Source organism: Arachis duranensis, chromosome 8 (assembly GCF_000817695.3).
Source record: "Arachis duranensis cultivar V14167 chromosome 8, aradu.V14167.gnm2.J7QH, whole genome shotgun sequence".
Classification (NCBI taxonomy): Eukaryota; Viridiplantae; Streptophyta; class Magnoliopsida; order Fabales; family Fabaceae; genus Arachis; species Arachis duranensis.
In genome coordinates, this window is record NC_029779.3 from 46451025 (window position 1) to 46464136 (window position 13112).

The 13112-nt window shown below is 35.7% G+C and overlaps 1 protein-coding gene across 1 annotated transcript; it reads left to right on the forward strand.

Annotated features, from left to right (window-relative positions):
- The first annotated feature begins 5141 nt into the window (after nucleotides 1-5141).
- LOC107463247 (ultraviolet-B receptor UVR8) lies at nucleotides 5142-12733 on the forward strand. The gene is made up of 12 exons (XM_016082008.3): nucleotides 5142-5691; nucleotides 6226-6412; nucleotides 7209-7355; nucleotides 8713-8794; nucleotides 9396-9551; nucleotides 10012-10191; nucleotides 10521-10592; nucleotides 10819-10890; nucleotides 11024-11142; nucleotides 11286-11371; nucleotides 11546-11598; nucleotides 12396-12733. The coding sequence occupies exons 1-12, from the start codon at nucleotides 5595-5597 to the stop codon at nucleotides 12480-12482; spliced, it is 1338 nt and encodes a 445-aa protein (XP_015937494.1). The 5' UTR covers nucleotides 5142-5594; the 3' UTR covers nucleotides 12483-12733.
- The last annotated feature ends 379 nt before the right edge of the window (nucleotides 12734-13112 follow it).

The window sequence follows — 13112 nt, forward strand, 5'->3', positions numbered from 1 at the left end:
TTGCGTGATCTCTTCTCGTCTCTGTCTACCACTACAAATGGACCTTCTGTCAATACTGCAAATGGCTCCCTCTTGCACGCAACACACAAGGACTCTATATCCCAGTCCACTCTTCATCTTCCTGATACTTATTATATTCCAAAATTAAACTTCAATCTTATTTCTGTTGGTCAACTTGTTGATCTGGGTTTTGAAGTCACTTTTTCTGTTTCTGGTTGTCGTGTACAGGATCCTCGGACGGGACAGGTCATCGGGACTGGACGTAAGGTCGGAAGGTTGTTTGAACTCGAGAAACTTCATATTCCTCATGTACCAAATCTCTGTGCTGCTTCTTCTCCCTCTACCCTTCACTTATGGCATCAACGTCTTGCCCATACATCCTTAGGTAAACTGCGTCCTCTTGTGTCTCAAGGGGTTTTAGGTCAGGTTCCAAATGAATCTTTTGATTGCATTTCTTGCCAAACTGCCAAACAACCTGCTTTATCTTTTCACAATAATTCATCTCTTGCTTGCTCTCCTTTTGATCTCATTCACTCTGATGTTTGGGGCCCCGCTCCCACTGCCTCTATAGGCGGAGCTCGATACTTTGTCGTTTTCATTGATGATTATTCCCGTTTTACTTGGGTTTATTTGATGACTAATCGCCATGAGTTACCCCAAATCTATATCAACTTTGCTACTATGATTAAAAGTCAATTTTCCAAGGTCATTAAGGTTTTCAGATGTGATAACGCTATGGAATATCGTGATTCCAAACTCTTAACCTTTCTTGCAGAACAGGGCACTTTGTCTGAGTTTTCTTGTCCTGGTACGTCGCAACAAAACGGTAGAGCTGAACGTAAACACCGTCACATTCTTGACTCCGTCCGTGTAATGCTCCTTTCTTCTTCGTGTCCTGAGCGTACTTGGGGTGAAGCTGTTCTTACTGCTGTTCATGTTATTAATAGACTCCCCTCTTCTATTCTTGGTAATGTTACTCCATTTGAGCGTCTTTATCATACCTCCCCAAATTATAGTTCTCTTCGAGTTTTCGATTGTGTATGTTTTGTTCTTCTTCAGCCTCATGAACATAGTAAACTTGAACCTCGGGCTCGTATGTGTTGTTTCCTTGGTTATGGCACTGAACACAAGGGTTATCGTTGTTGGGATCCTCTCTCTAAACGTGTCCGTATATCTCGTCATGTTGTCTTCTGGGAGCATCACATGTTTTCTCGGTTCTCATCCTTTGAGTCAATCCCTACTACTCAGTCACCTTTGTTTACTAACCCAAATGTTGATCTTTTTCCTAGTGATGATTCTACAGATTCTATCTCGAGTGACCCTCCACATCCTCCTGTTCTTCCGCCTTCTCCATCTCTCAATGATTCCAGACCGGACGATGATCCTGCTCCTACTGTCATGCCTCCTCCTCCCGCTCGTTCTTTAAGGGTAAGGAATCCACCTCCTCATCTTCTTGATTATCATTGTTTTTCTACTATCCTTCATCAACATGAACCTAAGTCATTCAGAGAAGCCTCCACAAATCCAAATTGGCAACAAGCAATGCAGGAAGAAATACAGGCACTTGAAAAGGCACACACTTGGGATTTGGTTGATCCTCCTTCTGCTCAAGAAGTTGTAGGCAGCAGATGGGTATACAAGATCAAGACTCGCTCTGATGGTTCTATTGACCGGTATAAGGCGCGATTGGTTGCTCAGGGTTGTACGCAAGAGTATGGTATTGACTATGAAGAGACTTTTGCTCTTGTTGCTCGTCTCACATCTGTTCGTGCTCTTCTTGCCATTGCTGCAGTCAAAAAATGGTCTCTCAGTCAAATGGATGTGAAGAATGCATTTCTTAATAGAGATTTGAAACAATAGGTATATATGAAGCCCCCTCCGGGTTATTCTTGTCCCTCTGGCAAAGTTTGTCTCCTTCGCAAAGCACTCTATGGGCTTAAGCAAGCTCCTCGTGAATGGTTTGACAAGTTCAGCACTACCATATGCAGTCTTGGTTTCACTTGCAGTCCTCATGAGCATGCTCTCTTTATTCATAAAAGTGAACGTGGAGTCGTTCTTCTACTTCTGTATGTTGATGACATGATCATTACTGGGGATGATGTTGATGGTATCTCTAATCTCAAGGCCTCACTTCACCAAACCTTTGAGATGAAAGATCTTGGTTCTCTCAGCTATTTTCTTGGTCTCGAGGTCATCTCCACCGATGATGGCATCTATCTCTCTCAGGCTAAGTATGCTTCAGATCTTCTTGCTCGCGCTGGAATTACAGATAGTCGCACTGAGTCTACTCCTCTTGAGCCTAATGTTCGATTTACCCCTATGGATGGCACTGTTTTGGATAATCCGACTCTCTATCGACAGTTAGTTGGCGGTCTCGTCTACTTAACTGTCACCCGACCAGACATCGCCTATCCAGTTCATGTACTTAGCCAGTTCTTGTCAGCTCCTCGTACTACTCACTATGCGGCAGTTCTTCGCATTCTTCGCTACATCAAAGGCACTCTATTTCATGGTCTTTATTTTTCGGCCCATTCCTCTTTGTCTCTTCAGGCTTACTCCGATGCTGATTGGGCTGGTGATCCCACTGATCGTCGTTCCACTACTGGTTACTGTTTGTTTCTTGGTGACGCTCTCATTTCTTGGCGTGCTAAGAAGCAAACGTTCACTGCTCGCTCAAGCACAGAAGCTGAGTACCGTGCCCTCACTGACACCACTACTGAAGTTATCTCGGTTCGTTGGCTTCTCGCGGATCTGGGTGCTCCTCAGTCGTCCCCTACTGATGTTCTTTGTGATAACCGCAGTGCTATTCAGATCGCCCATAATGATATTTTTCATGAACGCACCAAACACATTGAGATTGATTGTCACTTTGTTCGCCAACGTATTCTTATTGATGCTATTCGTCTCATTGCTGTTGGAACACTAGATTAGACTGCTGATATCTTCACGAAAGCTCATCACCCGACTCGTTTCTGGACTTTGTTATCCAAACTCAAGTTGGTCTCCTTAGCTCCCACTTGAGTTTGAGGGGGGATGTTAGAGAATTATTAGCATCAAATTAGACCAATTAGTATCGTCTATATTTATATAGTATATCTGTATATTAATTATAGGATTCTATGTCTTTATTACTCTGATTCATTTAGCACATATAAATACCCCTTGTATATTGTACCTTTGATCACAACACTGAATAATACACTCTTCAGATTACTCTCTTTCAGTCTCTTGTTTCTAACATATATAATGTATTATGTTTCGTTCACTCAATACTATACAATTGTTTTCTCATGATGAGTACGTGTTCGGTTTATTCTGCAGAAAATTGTTTGAATTTGATTTTATATAATATATTATGTTTTGTTCACTCATTACTATATAATTATTTCACCATAATAACGTATTCGGTTCATTATGTAGAAAACTATTTGAATTTGATTTTATATGAAAACTATTTGAATTTGATTTTATATAATGTATTATGTTTCATTCATTCAGTACTGTACAATTATTTCACCATGAGTACGTGTTCGGTTCATTATGCAAAAAGCTGTTCGAAATTGAATTTATATAATGGATAGTGTCCTATTCATTTAGTACTATACAATTGTTTCACTATAATAGCATGTTCGGTTTATTTCTGTTCTGCATAATTCAAAACTCTTCTTCCTTATTTCTATTACTTCTTCACCAGAGAGAATGAGAAAGACAAAAAAAATACAGAAACAATAACAATAAAAGAATGACGATGAAACACGTAAAGAAGAAGGAACGCAAAAAAGAAAGAAGAGAATGAGGAGGAGGAGGAACGCGAAGAAGAAAGCGAAAAAGAAATTCTGTACGTAAATAAGTGTGAGAAGACGAAGACGCTTTGTGCGTAAATGAGCGTGAGAAGAAGCACAGGAGGAAAAAAGAAGAAAAAAAATATAAAAAAAATAAAAAAAGTGCGTGACCTAAAATTACTTGAATATCAAGATTATTGGAGTGAAAAATATCTCAAAAAAAAAACTATTTTGATTCCAACTTTATTTTTGTGAGACTATACATACATATCATTCATTGTCTTTTTTATTAATTAGTTACAGAAATTGTCTAGCTAGCTAGTCTCTAATTTAACAATGATAACATAATACTTAATACGAGACTGTCAGCTCATCACTGTGAAGCATCAACTAGACAATTTTTATTATTAGTTAATAGATGATGAAAAAATCACGTTATTTAACGAAAAAAAGATTAGAGAAGTATAGTATTTTTTTTAATGAGGTACTGGTGGTGGTTGGATGTAATTATGAAAGGAAAATGGAAAAAAAAAAAGAAAAGGAGAAGAGGAGGAGACAGAAAAAAGCATGCAGAAGCACTAGGGGTAGTCTCGGTGGCTAGTGAATCATGTCAGGAATGAATAAACTCAACATTTTTTGTTACTGTATCACGTGGAAAATGGATTAGAAATTATCAATAATTTATAATTCAAATGATATAATATTTTTATATTTATTTAATAAATATTTTTATATTTATTTAATAAAAATTATTTTTAATATGAAAAAAGAGATGATGTTTTGATTAAATATTGATATTTAAAGTATATTACAGTATTATAAAAATCATTCAATATGTTTATTGATCAATATGTTGTCACGTATCCAACATACTCTTACATGTTGGCTAAAATATTACCATATGTCTAACACGTTATTGCAATACGCTCTTTACGTGTTGACTTCTCTTATATAAAATTCACCCACCTATAATTATACCAAATAATTCAATTTCTCAAAAAAATACCAAAATTTTTTTCACAAAAAAATCAGCCTTTATTTAAAACGTTACAGATTTGAGTGTTTTTATTTTTAGTAAAATAAAAATAGACTAAAAATTATTATGTTTAGTAAATAAATTATTAGAAATTAATTTATATATTAATTTTTTTAGACGAAAATAACTGCTTTTAAAATTTTTAAAAACTGATTTGAGTAATTTTACTCTTTAATACAAGAGATCCAGTTATCGCTCGTGAAGATGGGTACGGATGTGGTATTTACTCAAAATCTTAATTTAATTACGGATAGACTGCTTTGGTTTGGTTGTTCCATAATTTGCATGGTTCGGTAAATTAACTTGGATGTAATGAAAAAAAAAAAAAAGGTAGCAATTTGGATTGGAAGAAAAACAAGTGAGTGTAGGTGAAGAGTGACATAGAGTGGTGACCACATAGTACATTAGAAAGAAAGGGTTCATAGCAATTACAATTAGCATGGTGATGATGTTGATGATGAATTGATGATGAAGGAGCGTGAGAAGAGGAAAAAAAAATGGTTGGTAGCCTTTAGTCTCACAGCTTTGATTGGGTCCCTCACACATTCAATGCTCTTCTTTTCTTTCTGAACCCATTTTCCCAATTTCACCCTAATTCTCCCAATTTTTTTTTCTCTCTCTAATTCATTCATTCGTTGTCCTTCAAACCTCTGATTCATTCATTCACTTCTCTTGTCCCATCTTAATCAACATAGCTCCTGATATCTCACTCACTCACTCTCTCTCACTCACACTCTTTTTAATTCTCTTCCATTCGTTTTGTGATTTCTCAAACAATGGATATAGAAGGCTCAGGTGAACCTGCACCTGCACCTTCACCGCACCGTGTTCTTCTCATTTCCGCTGGTGCCAGCCACACCGTTGCTCTTCTCTGTAAGACCACTTCACTCCCTTCTGTTTCTTAACAATCTTTCTTTTGGGTACTATGAAATGTAATCAAGTTTGCATCTTTGGTGAAAAAACTTGACACCCCTTAACATAGTAGAACTAGCAAGAGTAATGATATGTACAAAGGAAGAGGCTGATATAATTAATGTTTTTGAAATTAGTAATATTTCCTATTTAAGTAAGAGACTTATGGAGTGATTAATTAATTAAGAGGGAAAATCATTTCTTGTAAAGCACATGATTTTAGAATCATTCTTAAACATCCTTCAAAGACTGAAAGAGGTTAAAAAATAATAAAAAAAGTAATCAGTTCTTTCCTAATATAATCTCATAAAATATTGAAAAAGTACTTGAGACCCCATTAAAAATGGCAAATGTTTTTTAACGCCACTCTTCTCTGCCCTTTTGTTAAATTGTCTTTTTTTTTTTTTGGTGTGTTGCGGTTGGTTGATTGATTCTGATCTGATGCTGCTGTTGACCTTTTTTTTTAAAATATAATTTACTTTTTTTTTTTCATAGCTGAGAATGTTGTTTGCTCTTGGGGAAGAGGAGAGGATGGGCAATTAGGACATGGTGACTCTGAGGATAGGCTTTGGCCTACACAGCTCAGTGCATTGGATGGCCAAGAAATAACCTCTATTATATGTGGAGCTGATCATACTATTGCATATTCAAAGTCTCAAGGGGAAGTGTATAGTTGGGGATGGTTTGTTCTAAATCTCTAAGCTTTTATTTATTTATTTATTTTTGTTGAAAGTTAACTCCCCCCCTAATGTTTTTTGGTATATTTGACACTCTTGTACTTGGCAATTTGAAGCCGGACCGAGCAAGTTTATCTGTATACTAATGTAGTGTTAAATTTGGGTTCAATTAGGTGATTTGATGGTACTTATCATTAGCCATTATAGGAGTTTCAGTTCATTACAAAAGGTGTTTCAGGACAAAAGATAGAGACACTGAATAGAGCCAATGAAGATAATTTGCGTTTTTATTCATTTCTCCACTGTCTCTAATTCTTGAGTGGGTGGAAATGGGTTAGACTTTGTCAAAAGACTAACATTTATATGTCCTCTTCTCCAAACAAGTTTCTGTCTTTCAGTGTCTTATTTTTGTTCTAAGACAATTACCAAGCACGAGTTTTGTTGCTTGAGAACTTTCTATATTACATCTAGACACTTAGTTCTAACTAATATGTCGGGGTTTTTGAAGAGGAGGATATCAGGATTAACTATCAGTGTTCTTTCTTGGCTATCTCAGCTCTCGTCCTTATCTATCTAGATGTTTAGGACTAGCATTTGTCATTTTCTTTGTCTTCTGATTAACGAACACTTTTTCTATTGTACGTATGAATGGTAAGTTCAGGTTTGATTTATGTGGCAGTAGATACTGGACGTCTTATGTTGGATTGTGTGTAACTAATCATGCAGATTTTTTATCGCCATGCCTTTCCTGAAACATCTTCATTCACATATAAAAAAGTGATTTAAGTTCTGTTTTTTCAGGGGTGACTTTGGAAGGTTAGGTCATGGTAATTCCAGTGACTTGTTTATTCCTCATCCGATTACAGCATTACGAGGTCACAATATAAAGCAAATTGCTTGTGGCGATAGCCATTGTTTGGCAGTTACTATGGAAGGGGAGGTGCAGAGGTTTGTAGTTCCTAAGCATTCACTATTCTGACTTTTCTAAACTTCCTCTAACGAATTACTGTTCTTGCATCGTTAAAGATTGAGATGCTAAATTGACTTAATATTATAGAAAGTGGAAACTGATAATGTAATCTTGGAGATTTGTAAACTAAACTAATTCTTGGACCTGATATTTTAATGTCAATATTTCATCTCCTTTTCTTTGTTTGCCAAAAGAAGAGTTGAAGTGGATCTTTGACACTGGAAGGGAAGGAGATTGCTTTGATTTAGCTCACTTGTCTTCACTGGACATTATCTTATAATGATTTTGTTAAAAAAACTCAATACTCCATTTTTTAATTAGTTTTACTACCTTGGCCATTGTTCTTGTGTCTAGTTTTCTTTCAACACTCTTACAACCTAAACTTCAATTTGCAATGGACACTCAATTTTAAAGGTATCAATGTATATAGAAATTGTTATTGCTTTATTATTATTAAAAAAATAAAGAGTAAATGGTCAAATTCGTCCCTGAAAGATCACTACTTCTCTAAATTGGTCCCCGAAAGATTTTTTTTAATCAAATTCGTCTTTCAAAGATTTTAAGTTAGTCACATTAGTCATTCCATTGCTAACAGCGTCAAAATTTGCGGATGTGGCACGTTAAGTGGCACCACACTGACCACAGCACACACTTGGCAGTCTTAATTGGCGGCTAACATGATAAGTTTATGCAATTAGATTAAATCAACCCCAAGTTGAGGGGGACTTTAAGGCATTGAAATCTCTCAATTTGGATTGATTTGATTTAGTTTCATAAATTTAGCAGCCAATTAGAACTGTCAGGTGTGTATTATGGTGTCACTTAACGTATTATATCAGCAAACTTTGTCGCCATGAGCTGCGGAAGTGATGGAAGGACTAATGTGACCATCTTAAAATCTTTCAAGGACAAATTTTATTAAATTTTTTTGATGATCAATTTGAAGAATGGGTGATCTTTCAAGGACGAATTTGACGCTTTACTCAAAAAATAAATAATGGAAGAGAAGGAGAGCCTTGGAGAAACGGTTGAATTGTTCTGTGTGACTTCAAGGTTATAGATTCAAATCGTAGAATCAGCCACTGATGCATGTAACAGGTTAGGCTATTTGCATTATATTCTTTGAGCACGGCCCTTCTCCGGACCTTGCATAATGCTGGATGCATTGCATCAGGCTGCCTCCTTTTTTAACTGTAAGGGTCAAGGGGCCCTTCATTTATTGTTTGTTAACATACTCCTTGATGGAAGTGTTACTCCTGTATGTTAGTTGTTTCATTTGAAATTTATCTGAATTTGTCCTTTGTACATTTTCTCCTCTATTTCTTCTCATTGAAGTTGGGGACGGAATCAAAATGGTCAACTTGGACTTGGCACCACAGAAGACTCTCTTGTGCCACAAAAGATTCAAACATTTCAGGTATTCTTTTAGCATTCATCGAAGTTTTCTATGATAAATAATACTTGATTGAATCTGAATACAGGATGAAAGTTACTTTTACCATTTACATTATCAATCTCAACAATTTTTAGGACAAAAATCCATTCCCCTCTCCTCCGTCCTTGTTTTTATTTAGTAGTGAAAGAAAGTGAGAATATTACATACCTTATTTGATCTACATTAAATGTTATATTTGAAATTCTCTCTCACCTGTGTAATATTCTCCCTTATTTTAACACTGATAAAAAAATTACAAAATTACCTAGTATGGTGTGTCCATGTAGATTTAGAAGAAAAAAGAGGTGGGTTTTGTCTAAAATAAAATGCAGAGTTTTGCAATAGCATATGATGGATTCAATAATTTAGCTTGGTAGTTGAGCTCTTTCAATTTCATTTACTTTCAATTTGCTATGAAAGAAAAGAAGATAGATTTCATTGATCAATCCTAATTGGTATTGACCATCACATAACTGGTAAATATATTATTCCATTAATTGGACACTGAACATAAATTCATAGTATGTATCAAAATAATTATTACATTAATTATTCATGCACTCGTAATATTTTATTGTTGTAGGGAGTACCTATCAAAATGGTTGCTGCTGGGGCAGAACATAGTGTAGCCATTACTGAAGATGGAGAACTATATGGTTGGGGTTGGGGCCGATATGGAAATTTGGGATTGGGGGACAGAAATGATCGCCTGATCCCTGAAAAAGTTTCTGATGCTGATGTAAGTCTCAAACTGTTTTCTTCTTACTTTTACAGATTAGACAGTGACTATATCAATTGAATTTGAAAGACATGCAACCTCTTTGTTGCCTGATTTACTAGAAAGTTTGATTTTCTTGTTACATTAAGTCTTTAACTATCCAGTGCCCCTTGGGCATTGGTTAAGGATTTAAAAGAAGGGTTATCTTGGAGATTTAAAATATTTGAACTTTTAATGCATTGAATAAAGTATAAGCTTGAAAGTTTACTCCTTTTGGTATCTTTAACTTGCCCCGTAAGCAAAACACTTACTTTAATGGAAGCCATTTCAAGGTATTATTAACTTCTGATTTCTGTGTGTCATAACTGTCAACATCCATACACTTCATTAAGATATTTTAAGTCATTGTTGTGCATGCATACTAATGATGAGATATTTTCTCTATCATGGCCTCTGTTGCCGGATGCTTGCTTGTTTAAAGTTGCAATCCGAAAAGATGATCATGGTTGCTTGCGGCTGGCGGCATACTATATGTGTTGCATCCTCTGGTGGATTATACACATACGGGTGGAGCAAATATGGCCAGCTTGGACATGGAGACAACGAGGATCATCTTGTGCCTCACAAGCTTCAATCCATGAGTGACATGACAATTTGCCAGGTGGTCCTTCAATTTTATGCTAAGTTTGTATCTCTATGATAAGGTCTATGCATCAGATTTTCAGCTTTTTCGCCTATCCAAATGCAAATTGAAGTTAAAGTTTGGATCTTTCTGATCTGGGGACCATTTAAGTTTGCATCTTTGTGAAGATTCTCATCTGTCTGCTTCTCTTGACTTTCAATTTTAACACGATGCATGCCAACAACACTAAGCAAACCAACACCGATTGGGGTGCTGCATCTATGACTCAATGCCAATTTAGGTCAGCAAAGAGTGGCATTTTGACTATGGTTGAATGTCTCCCTGAAGTTTGCTTTGACTTCTTTCAGGTTTCAGGTGGTTGGAGGCATAGCATGGCACTCACCTGTAGTGGAATACTTTACGGATGGGGCTGGAATAAGGTTTGTATAATATCAACATGAAATACATGTTGACTTGTGAACAACAGATGATAACAATCTGATCGATAAAGAATGCACATGAACTTGTGCCGAGAACTAACTATGCATTAGTTTTCAAAGAAATGATTTAATGCAAGACTTCTATTCATTATCGATACCATTACAAGTTGTTCAATTGTATGCCGCTTGTTTGGAAAACTTTTACCTATTTCTCTATCAATGGCAGTTTGGACAAGTTGGAGTTGGGGATAACGCTGATCGCTGCTCTCCTGTGCAAGTGAAGTTCCCCGAAGATCAGGTAATTTGAAAGTGCAACACAATGACTTTTTGTGTGCGTGTGGAACTTTTTGACTATATCCAAGTATTCTTCAAAGGATGACCAATGTTGTTAATTTACTCTTCGTTCTGCATGTGTTTATTTGATTTGACAGAAAGTAATTCAGATCTCATGTGGGTGGAGACACACAATTGCTGTTACTGAAAGACAAAACGTATATTCTTGGGGACGAGGCACAAATGGCCAACTTGGTCACGGGGAAACCGTTGACCGGTAATTGCATGTTTCATCCTGAATAAATTTCGTTCAGACTGTTAAGGAGACATTCACTTTTATGTTATTGATTTATCTCTTTAAGTAATGGCTGAATCTAGTTATTAGTCTTTGGTTCATCATTCAATTTTTGGTACATGCAGGAATTCTCCGAAGATTATTGAGGCATTGAGTGTTGAGGGATCTTCTGGGCAGAATATTGCATCCTCGAATACCGATCCACTATCAGGTGCTTTATTCTGTGTATCAGTGATATTCTCCTTTGTTTTCGAGCTGGTGTTGATATTATGCAATTCAATAGAGTAACTTAGAGTCGTATATTTAAGTTTTATTCTTTTGCTATTTTGTTTATACTTTTGGCATCATGGCTGATGGTTTATGTTTTCGTGTTTCCCATAAACAGGGAAACATTTTGCGTCGCTATCCGAGAGATATGCGGTTGTTCCCGATGAAAATGTAAGTATATTTGCTATGGCAATAACCACATGATTTGTTAATACTTCATTGAAGGACTAAAGGTTGACGCAAAATATGTTTGGAAATACTTCAAATCTTTTCTTTATAGACTAAGGAATCTAGAAATTATTAAATGAAAATATAGAAAAAATGTTTCGTCATGTGAGAACTGTCTGTGTTCTAAGAAGTTTAGGGTCTGTTTGGTTTATGCTTTTATTTTCTGTTTGGTATAGTGTTTACTGTTTCACTTTTCTTCATGAAAATTTGAAAATAGAAAAGGTTGAAAATGAAAACAGAGATTTTTTAAAACGAAATAGACCCTTAGGCTGCGTTTGTTTCTAAGAACAAGACAAGACACGAAAAACAAGACATAATGGCCAGAGATACAATATTGTGTTCTTGTATTCTTGTTTGGTGAAAAATTAGAACAAATTATGAAAATCCAATTTATTCTTATTTTTTTCATTCAAAAAATTTGAGAAGAAAAATATAATAATAAAAAATATAATTATAAAAAATTAAGAAGAATAATAAAAGAAAAAATAAAAAATAAGTTGTCCTTTGTTAGTGTTTCTATGTTCTTTCTGTCAGGATGGTTACAAAATACACTAATTCAATGCCTCTGTACACAATGTCTATGTCTCTTCTGTCAAATACGATTTTGTATCTCTGTGTCTCTATCTCAGTGTCGTGTCCTGTAAACAAACGCAACTTTAGGGTTGAGGATATAAGAGGTATGCATTTCATGTAAAGATTGCAAATGCTGATTAGTTTTGTTGGCTTATATGATTTGGCAGGTCTCGGGACAAACCTCTGGCTTAGTCAGGGGGGATAGGCTCGACATGAGTGTTCCGGAAAGCGATGTCAAACGGATCCGAGTTTGACATATCAAATTTGCATTATGCAATATTGATGCTTCCTCTTGGTGTCACTTTTGCCTCATCAAACCATAAGAGTCAATTAGCTTCTGCCGCCATCACGACCGAGACCACCACCACTGCGACCACTACTACTGGTAGTATAGTAACTTAGCTTTCAGCATCATGATTGTAAAATGTAAATTATTTTTTTATGTTATGAAGAATGTTACATGTTCTTCCCCTCTTCTCTCTATATATTATCATTGTTATTATTATTTTTGACAGGGTTTCCTCTATATATTATTATTATTATCAATTAGCTAGGATGCACTTTAATGATCCTAGTTTGGAAATTTTATTTCATGGTGTTTTGTGGTGCTGAGCCTTTGCTTATTATTTTATTATATTCAATTTAATTTCAGTTAAATTTTGAATGAATTTTTAACTTTTAAACTTCTAAGGAGAAGGAAGAAAACAAGACTTTAGCAGAGAAACTAGCAAGTTGAGAAGATGAAGACATCCAAGTAGTTGTTGACTGAGTTTGTGACTTCTTCAAAGTTAGGTATTCTATTAAGTGAAAAAAGTTCAATGAATTTGGTTTGTGACCTGACTTAGTAAAATGGTTACAAAAATATATTATGATTCAAGATTAAT

Coding starts and splice junctions, on each gene's coding strand:
- LOC107463247 (XM_016082008.3), top strand. CDS start 5,595: ATGGATATAGAAGGCTCAGGTGAACCTGCACCTGCACCTTCACCGCAC. Junction 7,356..8,712: donor ATGGAAGGGGAGGTGCAGAG/GTTTGTAGTTCC, acceptor TTCTCATTGAAG/TTGGGGACGGAATCAAAATG. Junction 11,599..12,395: donor CGGTTGTTCCCGATGAAAAT/GTAAGTATATTT, acceptor ATGATTTGGCAG/GTCTCGGGACAAACCTCTGG.